Source organism: Schistosoma mansoni (assembly GCF_000237925.1).
Source record: "Schistosoma mansoni, WGS project CABG00000000 data, supercontig 0179, strain Puerto Rico, whole genome shotgun sequence".
Lineage (NCBI taxonomy): Eukaryota > Metazoa > Platyhelminthes > Trematoda > Strigeidida > Schistosomatidae > Schistosoma > Schistosoma mansoni.
The window spans coordinates 402,089-423,017 of NW_017386063.1; the positions used below are offsets into that span (position 1 = coordinate 402,089).

At 35.0% G+C, this 20,929-nt stretch overlaps 1 protein-coding gene across 1 annotated transcript in view; it reads left to right on the forward strand.

The window, feature by feature from the left end:
• The first annotated feature begins 614 nt into the window (after positions 1-614).
• Smp_168590 (macrophage scavenger receptor-related) overlaps positions 615-20,929 on the forward strand; it is a 36,836-nt gene continuing 16,521 nt past the window's right edge. The window contains exons 1-5 of the mRNA XM_018795431.1: positions 615-668; positions 710-1,173; positions 2,795-2,957; positions 8,589-8,800; positions 14,025-14,227. Of these exons, the coding sequence (XP_018646973.1) occupies positions 804-1,173; positions 2,795-2,957; positions 8,589-8,800; positions 14,025-14,227 (948 nt within the window). The 5' untranslated portion in view covers positions 615-668; positions 710-803. The remainder of the gene's footprint in view (positions 669-709; positions 1,174-2,794; positions 2,958-8,588; positions 8,801-14,024; positions 14,228-20,929) is intronic.

A 20,929-nucleotide genomic window follows, 5' to 3' on the forward strand; every position in this document is an offset into this window, starting at 1 on the left:
GTTGCCACTGTGACCTGTAAAGAATCATCCTTCTAATAAAATACCTGATACTAAGTCGTGATGTGTAATTAATTAATCCGCGTTGGCTATCTTGGCTCTTATCGATTTCCTGTGAAATGATCTACATTCAGCCGACTAATATAGAAACAACACAATGCAATAGGTAACTGGCTCGAATTCGGAAAGATTTGAACGGCTGTACTGTCTTACCTGTCCATTCTTACGCTACTTTAAGAGATTTTACTGACATAGAAATGTTTGCTTCCTGGATCTATTCCTTTTGCAGCAGTCAAATAGCTAGAATAGTCGCATTCGACCCAAAGGAATATGGAGTGGCCTTTTATAAATTAAGCATGAAGAAAGTGTTAGTTATCTGCATGTCTCGTACGAGAGAAAATTTAGCCGGTCTACAAATGACCCAAAACCTTGTCAAAGCAAAAAAAATCAAGTGAGAGTGGACGATTCAACCCACAAAAACTCAAGCACAAAATTAAGCATACTTGGCCATTCATAAATATTTTTACTCCATTGTTTTGACATTTGCTTTTTTCGCACAATTTTCCACACTCTCTCTTGTAGCAACGGACGGCGGTATTTCGAGAGGATGCATGTGTTTTTGTTCTTATCCATCTTTATTTCCTGTTTTTTATTTTCTGATGCCCAGACAGGTATGACTAGCCGATAAAAAATCGTGAACAACGTATTTTAGAAGTCGGTGGCATTAGAGGTATACGCTTGGCTCCTAAAACCAGTCTGTATCCTGAAGGACGTGATGGTGTGTTGGAAGTTAATTACAACGGTACATGGGGAACTATTTGCAACATTGGGTTCGACGAACTGGCGGCGTCAGTTGCGTGCTTTATGCTTGGGTTGTAAGTTTTTCTTCATTTATTTTCAGTCCACCCCGCGGTGTCCCGATAATGAACAGTCTTCGGCGAAGTTCTAATTCGTCTCCTTTATTGTCGGAATTTAATTGCACTGGAAGAGTTCTTTTGACATCTGGCCCACTAAGCACTGCTACCACACATTTAGGCGTTTGTTCCTTTACAACCGAGCTTCCTTCTACCTGTCTGGCAAATAGCCGGCAAACGTCAATAGTTTGTCTAGACCCTGCTGAGACGACGACTACAACTACTCTTGCTCCAAACTATATGACATTGGCTCCAGTTAACTGTAAGTACTTTGAAAAATGAGTATGTTTGCTGAATAAAATATTCTGGAACTTAATACTATTACGTGGTAACACCATTTTATAGCGGTTACATACTGTTTAATACAAACTGTCTGCATAGCCTTAAATGGAACAATTATAGTGATGAGCTAGCAAATCTCAGATCCGCCTTCTTTTTTATGACTTTATTGTTCTAAAAATGTTCAGATAAAAGTGGTCTTTCACTTTGAGAACCTTTACTCATCTAATATGTCAAAGTAACCTCTGTCTACTTTGAGAAAAAACAGAAACTCAGTTTATTTAGCAATTATATTTTCATGCTAAACACGTTAAAAAATGTTGTACACCTAGAAGTCTTATTGTAGGTAAGCAGAATTGGTTTATGGAGATGTTTGACGACAGCTCAGAACGTGTCACATCTATTATTACACATTACGTCTATTTTGCTAGTATCATTAAGTTGCGTCTTGGTTACGTGCTAGCTACTACACTGTGCTTTTGGTTGTTAATTTTCTTGAATGCGTTTGTAAAACCGGTTTTTAAGGTGGGTGAATCCCCCATTAAACTCTGTTTCACGGTAAGTCATTCATGAATTTTATTTTACTATTTTTCAATCATTTGTTGTTATCCGATTTCCTCCGAAGTTGTAATTATTTCTATCTAGTTCTACAGTATGTATGGTATAGTGTGGTCTACTACAATGACGCTATCTTCGTATCAGTTCCGTTGTATATATAGAGCTAATTAACAGAAATCTGTCGAATTCCGTTTCGTTCTTATTGATACTTACTTACTTACGCCTGTTAACCCTCGTAGAGGAGCATAGGCCGCTCACCAGCATTCTCCATCCAACTTCTTATTAATAGCCGCAAGTAATAGGTATTTTTAACTTTCCGAAAACAAGTGACATCTTCTAGATCAAAAATTATGTCATCTAACGCCAGCCCTAAAAGCGTCACCACTTGGCCACTCAGTATCAAGTTTACATCATTAGACTTAACCACCAGATTTAGGTGTGTGCACTATATCGTTCATACTGTAACTGTCAGTTGTTATATACCACGTCCTACGTATAGTGTTTCATGAACTTTTCCCAGATCAGATCTTTTGGTGTCGGCGACCCTTGATACGTAGTCTTTTAGCTTTACTTATGAAATGCCACTAAATTTTAGATACTTTGGCCATGAAACTCCAATCAACATACGTTTTTTTTGTTATGTTGGCTTAGTTGTCTATGAATATGTGATAATTAGAAGTATTCGAATTGATTTGCTAGCTTAAGACTCTCAGAATAGTCCAATTCAAGGCGGTTGGAACTAGATGAGCACAACTAAACATATTATATTTTGAATTCGTAGTAAACACCAAATCAAATACAAAAGAATCATCAGTCAGTACAAACACTGAAGAGCAGTATTTCATGCAAGGTATTTAGTTATTTTGGAAGTAAGCTATCTGCATTTTAAGTGAACATTTAGTGAAAAAAAGCAGCCGTATTTTATTATTATCTAATTTAATATGCATCTATTTGTAGGTTCCTTTTAAACGAGTACATTTTTTAACGCCAGTTGTTTCGATCGTACAAAGCCTTTTAATGATAAAATGTGTATTTAAATTTCTCAGGTAACTCTTCTGACTACTCATCCATTCGTTTGGTGGATGGAACAAATAATGCTGGCCGAGTAGAAGTAAAACACCCTCAAACAAATCAATGGGGTACAATATGTGCCGATGGTTTTGATTTGAATGCAGCACGTGCTCTTTGTCGAATGTTATGCACAAGCTCGTGAGTACTACCCAAGTTTTTGTAAATATTTTGTACACCAACAAAGATTAAAATGCATTGTGCAAAGAAGTATTACCTCAAAATATTTTTTGGCTCATCTATAACGTAGATTTCTATCTGATAAATGCTAGGATGTTCAGACTTACTGTTTAGAATGTATACGGTAATCATCATAGATAGGAGAATTAATCGAAATATTTTACAATCGGTCTCGATGGCGAAAATACATTTATCCTTTACCCTCTACTGATTTTTGAGTAGAAAAGTGATGGTATTTCTTATTTCTTACTCTTCCCTTCGGAAAAAGACTCTCTTGTGTTTAGTTTTAACTACCATTGATTCTACTATTATTTAAACCTGTAGCTGTTGTTATTCCACTTCTAGATTTTGTAATAGTTGCAAATCTAGCGAATTAAGCTATTGCATATTTATATCACATTCTATTTTGTTTGCAGATGAGTGGTATTAATTCTCATAGAAAGAAGGCCCAACAATAATAATAGTAATCGCTGCACCGGAACACCTGTTAAATAGATAAACACTTCGATAATACACTTTCGGACCTTAATCTGAATAGCTTAATATTATCGTTAACTTTGTCAAGATACTTTTTCTTCAATGTATAGTTTTGCTTTACCCTGTAATATTTTGAACTATTCGGAAGCGACTCGCTCATCAATTTTACCTTTTCTATCACTGTGATGATACTTAGCGGTTCCAGTTTTTCTCTCATTTTGTACCGAGGTATAATTATTCACCTTGAGTTCCGTACCCAAGTTTAAACAAATTTGTGGTGTCATTGTTTTTTTATGAAGTACTCTCTCTGGGAAGTGTAATTATGTCTTCATTAAACATGGTAAAAGACATGTTTCATCCCAATTTTAAGACATATCTTTTATATGTTCTTTTATTTTAGTTACTGTCCATTTTTTCATTGTGTTTGTAGTCTGCAAACAGGTGGAAGCGATTATAATAATGGTTGTTTCGTGTAATACTATTTATTTGATTGCAATAAGTAGTTTTCACAATGAAATATGAAAATTTGCAACGAAATACCCGTTTTCTAAACATTCAGCCTATGAATATTCAAAAACGTATTTGTAGAAAATTCTTGAATAGTGATTAACAGGCATTCATAATCATCCGTAAATGTTTACTATCAGTCCTGATCTCATGACACATTTTTTATCGCTTATTGTATTTGATATATGAGTTCTTTTGTAATCGTCTCGTTTCTCAAGTGAACAATGGAGCAAAAATATAATAACCAAGATGGTGGTACTTCATTATTAATTAAATACTCGATTAGTCATAAATACTTCATGAAAGTGTTGAAGTACAGGAAATTAATAAACAATTAGTTAATTCAAGCAAATATGGGACAGCGAAATTCATGGCTATAAATGGACGTTTAGGAAAATTGTGATCCAAGAGCTTGAGCAGACTAACAACATCTGCTTGTTTAGATGCAACGTGAATAGAGGTTGGCGGTGCAGAATGTCGGCTTAAAATCCAAATAGATGAGTAAATATTCACTGATGTGATATTATCGAGACACCCTTCACATAAAATAATCTTTTTGGAGGTATTGATGCTACGTTAATGGTCAAACCTTATTAAGTTGAACGAATTGCAGTTTGAGTAGTTACACCGATTAAAGGCTATCCCATTTATTTCGCTAGAAAAACGATGCTGTTAAAATTGCTAATAAGTAACTTTCTCGGCCGTTTAAATTTGTGTAACTTTACAGCTGAAAGAAATGTTTCATTTGTCTTTTAATGATAACACTGAAATTGACAGTGCATAGTATACCCAATTGATTTCAGAAATACTATGTATATTTTAAATTTCTATGTCTAGACCTTGTTCGCTAAAACTTGTGACTATACCCAGGTGGCAGGTGAACACACTTGGATAGGAGATCAAATTATCTCAAAGTTAAAATAAGGAAATCGAAGTTGATAAGGATTGTATTCGAAACGAGACTCGTGTTCAACGAACTTAAGTTAAGAATGGGGAGGATATTTTATTTCTGTCTGAAAAAAGCGACAGCTTTTGTGAGTGAAAAAAAATACTAAAACCCTTGCAAACTTTGTTTACATCACAAATTTAAAATGTCATCCAGCGAGAACTGCAGATAACTAGTGGACATCAAAGAATTACTTCCTCCTAATTTAAAACATCTCGAAAGCCCATACCTTAAGTTATTGTAGAAGATTCCACATAGAATATCCTTATATACAACCTATCTTTTATATATTACCACCACTAAATTAACTACTTCTATGAATCCGGTGTTCATCTTGTTGTGCTAACGAGGTATGGCAACTTGGACCGATTAGTATATGTGCCTGGCCCTACGCTGTATCTGACTGATTGACGGACTGGTTTTGACTCGTAAATTACTTTTATCCTCCTATTCTTCTCGATCCTCTTGAATATTACATAAACTCATTTGATATTCAGTCTTGAATCCTTTTGTGAGGCAGTCTTTTCTATCCTTCTATAGATATATATTTACCATACAACCATAAATACGAATGTACAGCTTCAGTAAATGATTTGGTCGAGAAGGAAATTTTTCCCACTGGATTCTCTCTATTTCTTACTCAATAACACAACAAGTTATTTTAAAATAAAATCTCTACCGCATTTTATGTTTACTTTTGAGAGTATAATTAACAATGTTTTCCATATTAGATTATTTATAATGTTGATCTGTATGGGGATTTGTGGAGATTGTAATATTTTTACAGTTGAATTCATGAGTCGATCTAAGCTAGATCATGGATTGGTTGAAATTAGACATTAACTCCATTGGACGCCAGCTCAGTGATCTAGAGGTTAAGCGTCTGTGAGTGAGACCGATAACCCTGAATTCGAGTTCCGCGTGCGAGATCGTGGATGACTACTGCTGGGTAGTCCCATACTAAGACGAGACAGTCGTCTAGTGCTTCCACGTTTCCAATGGTGGCCTAGCTTAGATAGACTAATGAATCCAATTATAATTTTGAATTTTCTTCTCTGAAATAATCCAGAAATATTTGTTAAATGAGTAACCATGGTGATTTTCTTTTTCGAATGAACAAATGAACATGAATAAAACGAGTTTTACGAGCAAGATTCATAGTAGTAATATTAGTAAGCTATTCAAATACGTTTTCTACCTTGAAAAAAGTGATTGTTGTTATGATTTGAGATTATTAAGTGTATTTGTTCATCTAATGGTTGTATTTTTTCTTATATGGAACTAGAGAGAGAGAGAGAGAAAAAAAAACGAATTCACAGCATCATGTTTGTGTACATTAGTTACCAACCGAAAAAAATTCGCAGTATTAAAAATTATGATTATTTTCAGAAAGAAAACAAATTAGGGAGAAATGATTCATATTTGGGGCGAAGATACCAACCAACAATAGTCATGAAATTTCGACATACAACTTAGAAATATTCCTATGAAAACCTATTTACTATTCGTTTATCATAACCAAACAGTTAAAAATAATAGTTAGGTGATGTAACTTAGAATTAGTCAGAGACGATGTAGATATAGTCACTTTCCTTATTTCCTTAGATCTCTGAGTTTCAAAAATTATTCTATACTTTTTTATCCCACAAATTTGTACTTCCTTCTCGAGCCAGAAAGTTTACGCTTAACGTTTTTTATTATTGTGGTGCATGCTACTTATACAGCAAGATACAAGTGTTATGAACGAGAACACAGGTAACGACAACAAATACAAAGTGGCAGAATATCCTGGTAAAATATGAGAACCATACACTGAATACTTCATTCAGAAATTTTCCATCACTTGTCCCTCACATTCTGTATTATTCTTCCAGGTTACAATTTCTTCCTATTTCCCGTTCTATTCTCTTCAACTTGATTTTCTTAGCCTTCTACTGTCGGCTATTCAACTTTTGGTTTGTGTTACATACTACTTATATCTGTCGACATAAGTAATATGTATCAGAAATCGAAAGTAGAATTCCGCTGACAAAAACAGAGCATAAAGGGAAGAGAAAGAAAAACAAAGGCAGTTAAAGTAGCAACAGGAATGACAACTCAAGGAAGATGTGCAAATAGTGTGTTAAATATGTTATTTTCATATTTTGTAAATGCAGTTTGTGATTTCTGGCTTACCCTACATAACTACTGGATACTGCTACAACTTCTACTCTAATATATTTGTCTTGATAATTTCATCTTACTATTCTGTTTTAGTGATATAACAACTTGAAACGATGTACACATATCTACCTAATTCTACTTTAATTAATGACTAATTACGTTGGGCTATGAACTAGATGTCATTGTTTATAAGGAAACAGGTATACTAATCTGTCCAGTAGAACTTCTATCATTATTGTAAAGTAGATATTCAAATAAGTTGAACAGGAGTTTTATAAGTTACTTTTAAGGAAATAATCTATGATAAAACTTGTGCCAAATGTTATGTTATTTTAGTCCAAGTTTTTTTCACCTAGTTTTCCCAATATTTTCCCTCAATAATATTGAAGAGAGTTTTTCTTTTTAACTGACTTATTATATTAACAGTCTACATGTTTGTGACATTACAACTTATTCATTATTTATTCTCATTATACTTCTATGCCCTGTTATTCTCCCCTGGATCTTTGAGAAAAGAATTCATTGTATTGCAGATAATTAGTTACTAATCTTGAATGGAGAGATTATCAATGTTTTTTGTTTTCAAGCTAGTCTATTATTGTTGGTTTTAGAAAAAGATCTCTGTACTATCAGTTGGTGTTGATAAATACAATATTCTATTTTGTAAGATATTTTAGAGACTTAATGCAACTTAACTGTAATGTTTATCACAAACAAGTATAAGCTGTTGAACCATTTCATGACAATAGATAGCTAGTTTGTTCTTCATTGCCACACACACATATATATACCAATGATTAGATTTGAGACCCTTAGGTTACATAAGAAGTACTATGTCGTTGGACCGGTGAATCAGTAAGTTTGTAGGAAAAACACCGCTTTAAAACTGTGAAGGTGGAAGTACTAAACATCAGTTTCATCATAGTATGGGACTCTTCAGCAGTGGCCATCCATAACTCAGGTCGTGGACTGAACCTAGAACCTTCAGATTTCGCAGCAAGCGTTTAACCCCCAGATCACTAAGTGGGCACCCAACTGTTTATATTTATAAATTTAATAACTTTGTAATATTGGGGAGTCATCTTTCACTCCCGCTACTGAGTAACTGCCTCATGCCGACGTAGTTAAATTGGTACTTGTATTCCTAATGAGAAGCAATGACCAGTAGAGTTCAATTATGTTGATAGCGATGCGATCAGCCACCAATGGCTTGGAAAAATGGTTGTGCAGTGGCATGAACTGATTAGGTACTCGTCCCAAGCTTGAACGCCCTAAGTTCAACTCCTAGTGGATCGTGGGTGCTTACTGATGTACGGAGTTATTCCATGACGTAAATTACAGAGTTAGTGAAGTACAGAAACATTAATTCCAATATTCAAAAACAGTTTAATTTGTATCTCAAATAGAATAACATCAATCTAATGTCTTTTTTCACAATGACTGATTTCAAATTTAATAAAGAAATTGAGTTATTTACTTTTTTTGAATCATGTTTTAAGTGATAATCTGCAATATGCTTATCCAGTTTTATACTTGTATGGAAGTGCTTCCAATTCAACACCGATTCATTTATCACGTTTAGAATGTCCAGTGAATGCATCAAGTTTAAATGATTGTAAATTAGGTGGTGGTTGGGGTTCAGCACCTGGTTGTACACATGGTATGGATATTGGATTACAATGTGGACCACCGTCAACTACAAAAGTTTCAGGTTAGTGGAGTGTGATTTATTTCTAATTATCTTAATGTTATTAACGAGAAATAATTATTTCTTTTTTTTTCGATCTCAGCCTGAACAAGATCTACTAAAATATGATGTTAGGGACAAGATCAATAAAGCTACGACAGTTGATTATGTGGTACTCTCGAATTAATTATCCAGTTTCTTCACTGTCTCATATCATACTGAATTCATGGCGAGATCATAATTTATGGATGATCTTTGAGCAATGCTAAAATTATCTCGGAATATCCGCCTGCTTATTAGAGTTACATGAGAGTTATAGATTAGTGTGAGGAATTAGGATTCACAGTTGAACGTTAGGGTTAGGAATCAGATTTGATGTTTTCATCACGAACAGACCTCAGCTATAAGGCCAAAAAATGATGTTTAACCAAATGAGTGAATAAATTTCGTGCCAAATTTCAAGATCTACTATCTTAAATATGATTTGTTCATCTATAATGCATAGTCTCGCCGAATTCATTGCATAGATTTAGTAAATTACAGATCAAAGACTTACAGTCAAACACTGTAATATATAAACTATTTGTTCGGAATCCGAAGGTATATAGTTCAAATAGTAAACAGCCACGTCAGCAGTCAATTCGTCATGGTATATATGTTGATCCTTAATGATAATGATGAGTGATTGTTAATTATTCTCATATTGAAAAGACAAGTTGAGCAAAAAATTATTTCTTTTCAATTACTTTATCAGGGTTCTACGCCAATATATGCATAGGTCCTACAAATGAGTAGAAAGTTGATACCTATTAAATGGTGGACAGTCAAATTATTTATTTACAAACGTGCCTCTCATTAGGAAAAAATACAGTTGATTTCATGTATATGGTTACAAAATCATGAAGTGGAAATTAGCATCCTTGTCTCCTCCCTAAAGGAAATAATACTCAGATGTACTATGAATATAAAATTTTTATTTCATAATGTACTTTGTAGACAATACAATGTTGTCACTATGGGATTACCATTAAGTTTAATCCTAGCTAATTTCTTTCTGCAGACATTAGAAAATGGTCCTCTTAAAGGTATAATCGACAAACTGGGATATTATTGTCGCTCTGTAGATAGTTGCAAAAAGCAATAACAAAACTCAGAGCCTATTAGAAACATTTAATACAGTCCATCAAGTAATCATTTTCACATTAGGAGAAAACTGTGACCCCTATCTTCGTTCTATTCGTTCTATTGAAAAGAAGAACTGACAGCTCAATAAAAAGAACCCTTTGTAGTAAATCGACTACATAAACCTAATGTGCATGCTTTTCTAACTTTTCTACATTACAATATAAGAGAAACCTAATCAAATGTTCGGTCCACGGATCCTAAATTACTTGTTCTGGGGACATTTCTAAAGAGGAACTGAAACTTTTTTCAGGATTTATTATGTAAGCATGGATACCTATCAAAGTTCCTAATGAAACATATGTTTGCAGCTAAACCTAAAGTAAACTCATCAATGATACTAAAAAAAGCTGATATGCTTGAAATCACAGTCCACAAGTCGTACTGCCGGCAAAATAGTAATTCGACGTAAACAAAAACCTCAAAAGTGTACATCCAATGAGGCAAAATTATGTCCTACTTTATTCAGCTGGCCAATAGTGAGTTCACGAAATAATAAAAAATTGACTAGTTCCTCCGCTCTTATATGTATTTAACATTTCAACTGCTTTTGCGGAGCAAATTATATTTATAACACGAGTAGACAACTGCAGTCAAGTGTAAGTCAAGTGTAAGTGAGACAATCTCGGAAAAAGACGGAACCCTTATCTGCTCTCAACCCAAACGTTTAGAACGATGGGCGGAACACTTTAAGGAGCAGTTCAGCTGACCTTCATTTACTGCACAACTACCCACTATTCCCAGAAAACCCGAATGGAACATTGAAGTAGGCCCCTCGACCCTACTTGAAGTTCAAAAGGCTACAAGTAATCTGAAACGAGGAAGAGCACTTGGTCCAGATGGATTGGCTCCAGAGGTCTTTAAATATGGTGGTCCAATTTTAGCGATTAGGTTGACTAATATTCTGGCTAAAATCTGGGAGACGGACGTAATCCCATCTGACTGGTCACAATCACTGATTGCCCCAATATATAAAAAGGGGTCAAAATCATCCTGTGATAACCATAGAGGGATTAGTCTGACTAACATAGCATCTAAAATACTAGCCTCAATAATTATCAGGCGCCTAACTAAGACTCGTGAACTGCAAAAACGAGAAAATCAGGCTGGCTTCAGACCTGGTCGTGGCTGTATCGACCACATATTCACCATTCGTCAAGTTTTAGAGCACAGACACGCTTATCGGCGTCCGACAATGATAGTTTTTCTTGACTTGAAAGCAGCATTTGACTCTGTAGACCGAGAGGTTCTGTGGCAGTGTCTGTCATTGAAAGGTGTACCTGAGAAGTACATAAACCTTGTGAAGGCTCTTTACTCGAATACTACCAGTCGAGTGAGAGCTTATGGAGAACTGTCATCTGATTTTACAACCTCAAGTGGTGTACGTCAAGGTTGTCCACTATCCCCATTTTTGTTTAACTTCATTATAGACCTGTTGCTGGAAATAACACTCTCTTCGACTGAATTTTCAGGAATTGATCTCCTACTAGGGGGACCACTAAGCGACTTAGAATACGCAGATGACATAGTCATGTTTGGTGAAGACGCTGACAAAATGCAGAGTCTTCTGTTGGAACTCAGTAATAATGCCAGGATGTTTGGGATGCGTTTCTCCCCATCCAAATGTAAATTGTTACTCCAGGACTGGCCTGCGTCAACACCCGAACTAAGGATAGGGAGTGAAGTAGTCGAACGCGTCGACAACTTCACTTATCTTGGAAGTCTGATCAGCCCTAATGGGTTGGTGTCTGACGAAATCTCAGCACGGATTCAAAAAGCTCGTTTGGCTTTTGCCAACTTACGTCACCTATGGCGTAGACGAGATATCCGTCTATCAATTAAGGGACGAGTATACTGAGCATCAGTTCGTTCTGTTCTACTTTACGGCTGTGAAACATGGCCATTAAGAGTAGAAGATACTCGTAGGTTACTAGTATTTGACCACAGATGCCTTAGAAATATTGCTCGCATCTGCTGGGATAACCGGGTAAGTAATAGTGAGGTTAGACGCATGGTATTAGGGAATGATGGTTAATCAGTTGATGAGGTCATGAATCTTCATCGACTGAGACGGTTGGGCCACCTGTTACGTATGCCTGAACACCGATTACCACGACGCGCAATGCTGACTAGTATTGGGGATGGTTGGAAGAGAGTTAGGGGCGGCCAAACCAAAACATGGCATCAGTGCTTGAAGTCACTAACTTCTAGCCTGAGCCATGTTGGCAGATGCAGACTACCTGGTTGGGGTCCGCGTGACTATCGTAACCAATGGTTGGAGACTCTAGGTGACATGGCTCAGAATCGATCACAAGTGGCGTAGGTGTATACACTCTTTATCTTCCCTTAAACCTTGAGACTAAAATTGCTTCATATCTCTCTTCCTTCCTATACTATATCCTTATATACAACCTATAATTTATATACTACTACCACCACTAAATTAACTACTATGAATTCGGTGTTGATCTTGTTGTGCTAACGAGGTATGGCAACTTGGACCGATGCATATATGTGCCTGGTCCTACGTTGTAGCTGACTGACTGAGACAACTGCATGATCGTATTTCTGAACATCATCTCTCATGATTAACCAAAGGACTAGAGGAAGTAATAAAAAGCTGTGTTCTGGCTAATTGGTTACCACATAAATAAAGCTTCAGCGTTTTAAGTTATTTGTAAAATCCGACCGAATATACTCTGTGGTTTTAGAGTTCGACTCTTACATATAGCAGAAGCCATAGGAATACGTATCAAAAAATCTAAACTTTCTACAACCCTTAAGAATACCCTGGCCTTCTACTTAGATACTAATATATGGTGTTTGAAAACCTTTCTTTGTATTCTTTTAGAATTTGCCGAAATTAGACCTCTTTAACATTTGAATTCATAATTCTAATCTTACGTAACCTGTTTATCAATCAAATTATTTTATTTTCACCGTACCTGTCCTACTAGTCATATCACAGATAACAAAACCATTTATACTTACTTCCAATTTCAATTCCTACCACTACTCTTATGTAACTATTTGTAATAATTAACTGATTCAGGAAATCTGTCTTAGTTTTGATTTCATTTTCAAACGTTATGTAATTAACTAATGATCACACTGTAACCAAAGACGGATAGTGGCTAGCATTGGAATTCAGGACGCGCGTTTCGTTTCATTCGGGACTGGTCAGCTGGATGTACCTGCATCTCAGAGTTGATGTTCACTATGGAACTCGAACCCAGTGCTGCATGCTCCAAACGCCACCAAGTTATCCACTTAGCTAATGAATCCTGATAGCCACTTGCCTGTGCGATGGAGTGATGTTTAAATTCACTTAGTATTGTTTACTTAAATCTTTCCATTGATGTTTAGGACTGCAATTGATCAGTCTCTTATTGGCATATGTGCATACTGTGCGTATTGCCTTAAGTCACAAGGATAACAAGCAAAGATGGATGGTGGCTAGCAGTGGAATCCAGGACGCGCGTTTCATCCTATGATTAGATTGTTAATATTGACTTCTTACTCACTTATAAAACCTATGTATAGATAAGTGTGATGAAGGGTAATTGAAAAGGAATATTTCTCCAGTCACTTTGTCCCTTTTCGAATGTCTCAATGGGAATATTTAATGAATATTCTCGCATTTTTTGAATAAAATATCTGTCGAATTTGTGCATCACTGTATTTTTCTGTGCTTTTCTCCGATCAAAATAAGTTTAATATGTCTAGAAAAAACTGATTTTTACTGTAAGGAATTTGTGAAGATTATAGTATTTTCATGACTGAACTCATGAACTGATCTTAGCTAGAACATCATTGTAAACCTATAAGCACTAGTTGGCCGTTTCATCCTCGTATGAATGTGTACTGTTGAGGAATCTCTTACTACGAAGACGTAACGGCCATTCACTACTTTCAGGTACTCAATAACGGTCTAGTTAAGATCAATTCATGATTTCGTTTGTGAAAAACTGATTTTAACAGAATTACTTTATCAATAAATATTGAACATACACAAATGTATACATTGTAGTTTTGTTTTTTCTTCCCCTTCAAAAATACTGTTTAGATTTTTATCGTCCTGATTTTTATTGTAATCAAACAACAGCTATAGTTATTTATGATAAATCTTGTAATCCAGATTTGAATTCAAGTATGATTCGATTAGATCAAGATGTATTACCAATTGAATGTCAATATCATGTAGATGATAATACAACACATATTCTAGCTTATATTCCACTTGTTGGTTGTGGTGGAAGTCTAACATTGGTTAGTTAAAGTTAATTTGTTAGTTTTCTAAATTGTTAGTATTACTTATTTTCTTTCGAAAATAAAATTAAAGGTGGATAATCATTGAAAGTGTCAGGTATGGTGAGTGTTTCATTATATTTGAGACATGTCAGCTAGAGATATATTTGGATCTCAGTGTGAAGGTGTTCATATAAGGATTCGAACACAGTAGCTTTCTCTTCTCTTACGAGTTATCCAGTGCACAAGCTAGTGATTATTTAAACTTAGTAATTCAAGATTTAACTTATCGACCTTTTGAAGCGTAAAACACTTAACTTGAGTCTCAAATCAAATATTAACACTAAAATGACGGTCCGTTAGACCGTCCGTCTGACAATTCCGAAATTAGATGCAATGTGCATGCTTAATTCCATTTCTAATCTTTCTCAAAGTTTATTAAACTTTGTAACTAAGTAGTAATGATAATAAGATGATCTGCTAAGGATAAGAAGAAAATATGTTGAAAGTGTCAGTTTGAATCTCTCTACACTTGTTTCGATTAAAACCAGTTAGTTACAGTCACATTGTCACTTCCATTTTAATAGTAGAGATCATGAATCAATTGAAGCTAGACCACCATGGAAAACCTGGAAGCACTGGACCACCGTTTCGTCCTATTATGGGACTTCTCAGCAGTGCGCATCTACGATCCCGCCTCGAGAGATTCGAACCCAGGACCTATGAGTTTCGCACGTGAGCGCTTAAACACTAGACCACTGAGCCGGCATTTAACGGTGTTAATGTCTAAATTCAAACCGATCCATGAAATTGAGTGACACATCTAGCTTCAATTGATTCATGATCTCAACTATCAAAATTACTATAATATCCACTAAACCCCTTTCTGATAATTTCCATTTTATTCAATAATAAGTGTAGTTTTAAGTTTTATCAATGAACTTTAAACGAGCTACTATTGTTATTAGCTTTAACTTAATCATTGTATCGTAATATTCAATTAAGTCTTATTTGCATTAGTCTATATTTAATTATGATAACAGATACTGTAGTCAGAACGTAATCTTTCTTCTACATTACAAGTAATTAACTTGTATAATAATTCAGATTTCCGGTTAGTTACATGATTAATCAATTTTTTGAGACAAACTATTATACTAGTGTTATATTTTGAACATAGATTCTTAATATGTCACATAATACTTGAGCACTCGAACGCTAGAACCCTTCCAAGTTGCAGAATCATAAGACAGAAGTCAAATAGAAGAAATGTTATTCCAAACAGTGTCAATTATGGTACAAAACTGTCAGGTATTTGTAGTTTTTAGTAGAAACGAAATTATCATTAAAGTTATCCAATCTGCACACAGAAGGTTATTAGCATTCTCAATAGGGGAAGCAACACTTAGTGATTCTAAAATATTCTTCCAAAAGTTGATTGGATGAAATATATTCGGCTCCTTTTGGACTTCTTAGAGCTTCCTCAACTTCACCTGTGGACTGTTCTCACAATTACAAAATTATCTACTTGACAGACTATAGACAAAAATTCTTAATAAGCTAATGAATATCATTCATCATCTTATTTATATTCGAAATCTAAATTGTTGTTTATAGTTCAGCGTCATAGCAACCGAGATGTTCTATTTTCTTTTTTTTTTAATTTTTTTAAAAGAATCAATCTGGGATCATTATGATTCATAAAATTAGTGTAAATTAACCTTTAAATATTAGAAAAAATACAACATAAACACATAAAGAAAAGATGAGTAATCTTATGAATGAGATTGACAAATAATGAATACATTCTATACATATCTTATAATAAGTCATTTTGTTCATACTCTTAAATCTTTGATTGTGGTGCATCATCCTTGAAATCCATTCTTTGACAGTCAGATTTAATTATTGAACCGATCATAATCAGGAATGAAACTTTGAATGATTTTGTGTGAAATACGAATGTATATCCTGTGCGTATTGCTTTAAGTCACAAGCATTATAAGCAAATATGGTTGGTGGCTAGCAGTGGAATCCTATTTGGGACTTGTCAGCTGGATCTGCCAGTATCCCAGAGTTGATGTTGACATCGGGACGTAACTGGTGTCGAGTCCAATGCTAGCCGCTATCCATCATTCTCTCTATTCTTATTTTAATAATTTTGCTGAAATGTTCAATAGATGACATTTGGAAGAGCATTGTTTAAAGCACTTGATTGTTACATAACAAGATGAAGATCCTTACCTGATAGAAGTGAACAAAGTATATTGCTAGATCAATCAGATATAAGATAGCAGGTATGTGATTTTTGCGGCTAATGTAAAACACGATTATGGATAATCTAGTATTAAAGTTGACAACCTATTGGCTTTTGTAAGAAATTCAAATATTATGCATAACACGCGATAGACATACCTCTGAATACTGTTTCAAACAATCAAAGTGATGACAAAAAATCATCTATAACCAACGAGTAGAAATGATAGTCTTGATCTCATCAATTAACCAACTCTGTATCTATAAATTGCATACAAGTGGGTCAATCGACACTCTCACTAAATCTTCAACCCGAATCCTTAATTCTGAAACAAACATTAAACTGTTGGTATTATGTCCTATGAATTGATCAGATAGTGATTCCAGAACTTTGGAACGAAATTCGTCCATCCATATACTTGCACAGCATTTTTGTATTATATCTGATGTTAGTTCATCATGCCAACTCTTATCAAAATCATCCAATCTTTACACCTGAATCCCTAACCTGAAACCACAAACAAAGTAAGAAATCGTAAAAATCTCTTCGCGGAGTTATCAGGTTTCGGGAGGATGGATAGTGTCTATCTGTGAAGATGAGTTCACATGCTGTTGTTCTTTTAATTTACCGGTTTAGTACACACGTAGAAGACTTGAATATTTGCATTTAAAATATGAAGCCAGTTTACACTTTATAATCCTGTTGTTCTCTTTTCAATTAATTATTCATTTTCTGGTTGGCTAAAAATTAGTTGAATATCTCTTGTGGTCATTTCAAGTTCATCCCTTATGCCATACTTTTGCCGAATTTTCATTAGAAACTTGTACAATTATATATGTAAACAAAAATTTAAGGATTATTTCCGGAAGGAAGTACAAACAGTAAATAAGCATAATGACGTAATAAAAAAGAATAGAATGACAAATGTATATGTTACTGACAAGCTGATCAAACTGAATATAGCGGTGTTAGATTTTAGCCCCAAATTCAAAATGGGGGTGATCAATAGATTTTATCTTACTAAGTAAAAAATAATTAGTTACTGTCAATACTTTGTTATTAAGAAGCTTAAAATTGATGAACACGGCAAGATCAAAGAATAGAAGTGAACATTTTAATATGATTCATGAATTTCTATCAAGACAACTCAAAAGTCCTTGATATCTAAAAGCAAATAACTGTCTGTATACGTATATATTTATAAGGCTATAGCCATGCTTTGTATACATAGCATTCTCCCAGTTCATTCCTGTTACTGAAACTTTCTAACTCTAATCACTTTTTTTACGCTCTCACTGAGACAAATTACTTACCATTCATCAACTGGATTCTTATTGGCTTAAATTCTGCTTTATTTTGTCCAGATCATTTTAACATGGTTTAAAGGTCGTTAAGCATACTTTAACCAATAAAATTACTGAAGTAACTGAGACCTAATGATTTAGTCGTGGAATAAGTCTTGAATAATAAGAATTACTGATCATCTGACTGATCTCATTGCATTTAATGTTTCTTCAAACACTTTAGAAACAAAAAACTCAAATCCCATAAATGGGAAAAAAAATAAGTGAGACTTAAGTGTATTCACTTGATATTCAGCCATTTAATTTACTTTATAGATGATCAGCTGTTAATGAATACTGAATATTTAACTTTAAATAATTTTAAACATAACTAAAAGAACATAGTACTGGTGTAGTGTATATTACTTATGTCAACAGAAGTAGTATATAACACTATTCAGAAGTGAGATGCCCGGTAGCAGAAGGTTGGGAAGATCAAATCGAAGAGAACGGGAACAAAGAGTAATTGTTATGGCAATGAAGGATCGATGAAGTTCGAGACAATTGATGGAGGATTTGCAAATGAAGTATTGATTGTATGATTTTTACATTTTACCAAACAACTCTGTAATTTTGTATTAAAATACAATTGATTGTCTTCACCTGAATATGTAGTCGTTAAATACAACTTATGAAGGAAGAAAACAAAATAAATCAATATGGATTAAGATTGAGTTTCCGTTATATTGGGCTGCTCAATATAAACTCTACTCAGTGACTTTCAATACATGTTTACAAGGTTGTCTACTCTCCCCCTCTCCCTTTCTTCCGGTGGTTGACTGGACCATGAGAACCTCGATATCTAAGGGGATGCACGGAATACAATGGACATCTCAGAATCAATTAGACGATTTGAACTTCACGGATGACCTAGCCCTCCTATCCCATACACACGAACAAATGTAGATGAAGACAACTAGTGCAACAGCAGCCTCTGCATCAATAGGCCTCAACATACATAAAGGAAAATGCAAGATTCTCAAGTATAACACGGAGAACACCAACCCAATCACACTTTATGGAGAAACTCTGGAAGAGGTGGAAACATTAACGTACCTGGGAAGCATCATTGATGAACAAGCAGGATCTGATGCAGATGTAAACACGAGGACTGGCAAAGCAAGGACCGCATTTCTACAATTGAAGTACATATGGGACTCAAAACAACTGTCAACTAACTTCAAAGTGAAAATCTTTAATACGAACTTCAAGGCAGTCCTACTGTACGGAGCTGAAACGTGGAAAACTACTACATCCATCGTCAAGAAGGTACAAGTATTTATAAACATTTGTCTACGTAAAATACTCAACATTCACTGGCCGGAAACTATCAGCAACAGCGTTTTATGGGAGAGGACAAACCAGCTTCCAGCTGAAGAGGAAATTAGGAAAAGACATTGGAAGTGGATCAGACATACATTAAGGAAATCACCAAACTGCACCACGAGGCGAGCCCTAACTTGGAATCCGTAAGGGAAGCGGAAAAGAGGAAGGTCAAAGAACACATTACGCCGGTAAGTAGAAGCAGATATGAAAAGGATGAATGTTAACCGGAAAGAGCTGGAAATAATTGCCCAGGACAGAGTTGGATGGGGTGTAATGCCGTGCTTCGCTAATCGTTCACCCTGATAACCGTTATAATACAAATCTTAACGATGCATAAAATCAGAAGGCAAAGAGAAGCGGCAGCTACAGTTTTATTGACAAATGACGCAGGCGAGAAAGCTCTAGGCACATGAGTAAGTATGAGCGAGCGAAACAAAAATAACACGCATTGGAGATGGTGGGCAAGCCAGCTCACTCTAATCAAGCATTGATCATTATTTATAGTCAGACAAGAATAAATGACAGACATTTGATAAATAGGATAAGAAGTGTACACACACATACGCTCATATAAAAAAGTAGTCAGGGTTAATAAGTGAATGATTAACTAGGTTAAAACATGACTCATGATGGATAGGTGAATTAGTTTGTCCAAAAGCTAGAATAAGGTATATGAGCTTAACATATCAACCGATACTACAGGAGAAAACTGATGGGCAGCCTAAGCTCGTCCACGAGGGGTAACAGGCGTAAGTAAGTAAGTACTATAATTTGTGTTTCAGTGACAAATACTCAGTTGATAAATTTTAACCATTGTAAAATGTAAACACCTGACTTAAGTGTATTTACTCTTCTATCGAAGTTAATCATAACATAGATTCCATGACTAAACTAGTTTTTTTTCTAAATTCAACTTAGTATTGTTTGTTTTCATCTTCCCATTGATGTTTAGGTCTGCAACCGGTCAGTCTCTTATTGGCATATGTGTATATTGTGCATATTGCCTTGATATAACCTAAATTCATAAGCATTTTTTCTTGCTTAAATTAACATGTCAATAAACAAACGGATCATTGAAGTTGCAAACGATTAGTTATAACTCACGAGTGTTTCATATAACGAAAGATGTTACTGGCTTATAACGCAGATGACTCATGGTTGCGTTTTAATATCAATCACAAACATATAGAATATTCTATAGATATCATTCCTTCTAACACACACTATACGACCAAATTTTGGGTAGATGTTGTCGTCCAGGGAGAGGAGAAACGCCCCACGACCAAACCATCCAGCTCAGAGAACAAACCCACATCAAAATCACCCACCTGAACTACAAATCTTCTCCACCATCTAGAAATGTAAATTCATGTATTCTATCTAACTGATTGAAAGTAAGAATACTCAGTTGTTTAAATCAATGTAGGTGAGATCAACTACTTAACTTATAATCTAAAAACTCAACTGTTTTGTTATCCATTAGCTATATTTCGTCATATTTCGATAATGTAATAAGAAAACGAAGATTATCAGAACTATGTGAAGATAAAAGTTCACTTAGTATTGTTTGTTTGAATCTTCCCATCGATGTGTTAGGACTGCAACTGGTCAGTCTCTAATTGGCATATGTGCATACTGTGCGTATTGCCTCGATATAGCCTTGATTCACAAGCATGATAAGCAAAGATGGATAGTGGCTAGCAGTGGAATCCAGGATGCGCGTTTCGTCCTATTTGGGACTCGTCAGCTGAATGTACCTGCATCTCTGAGTTGATGTTCACTCTGGGACTCGAACCC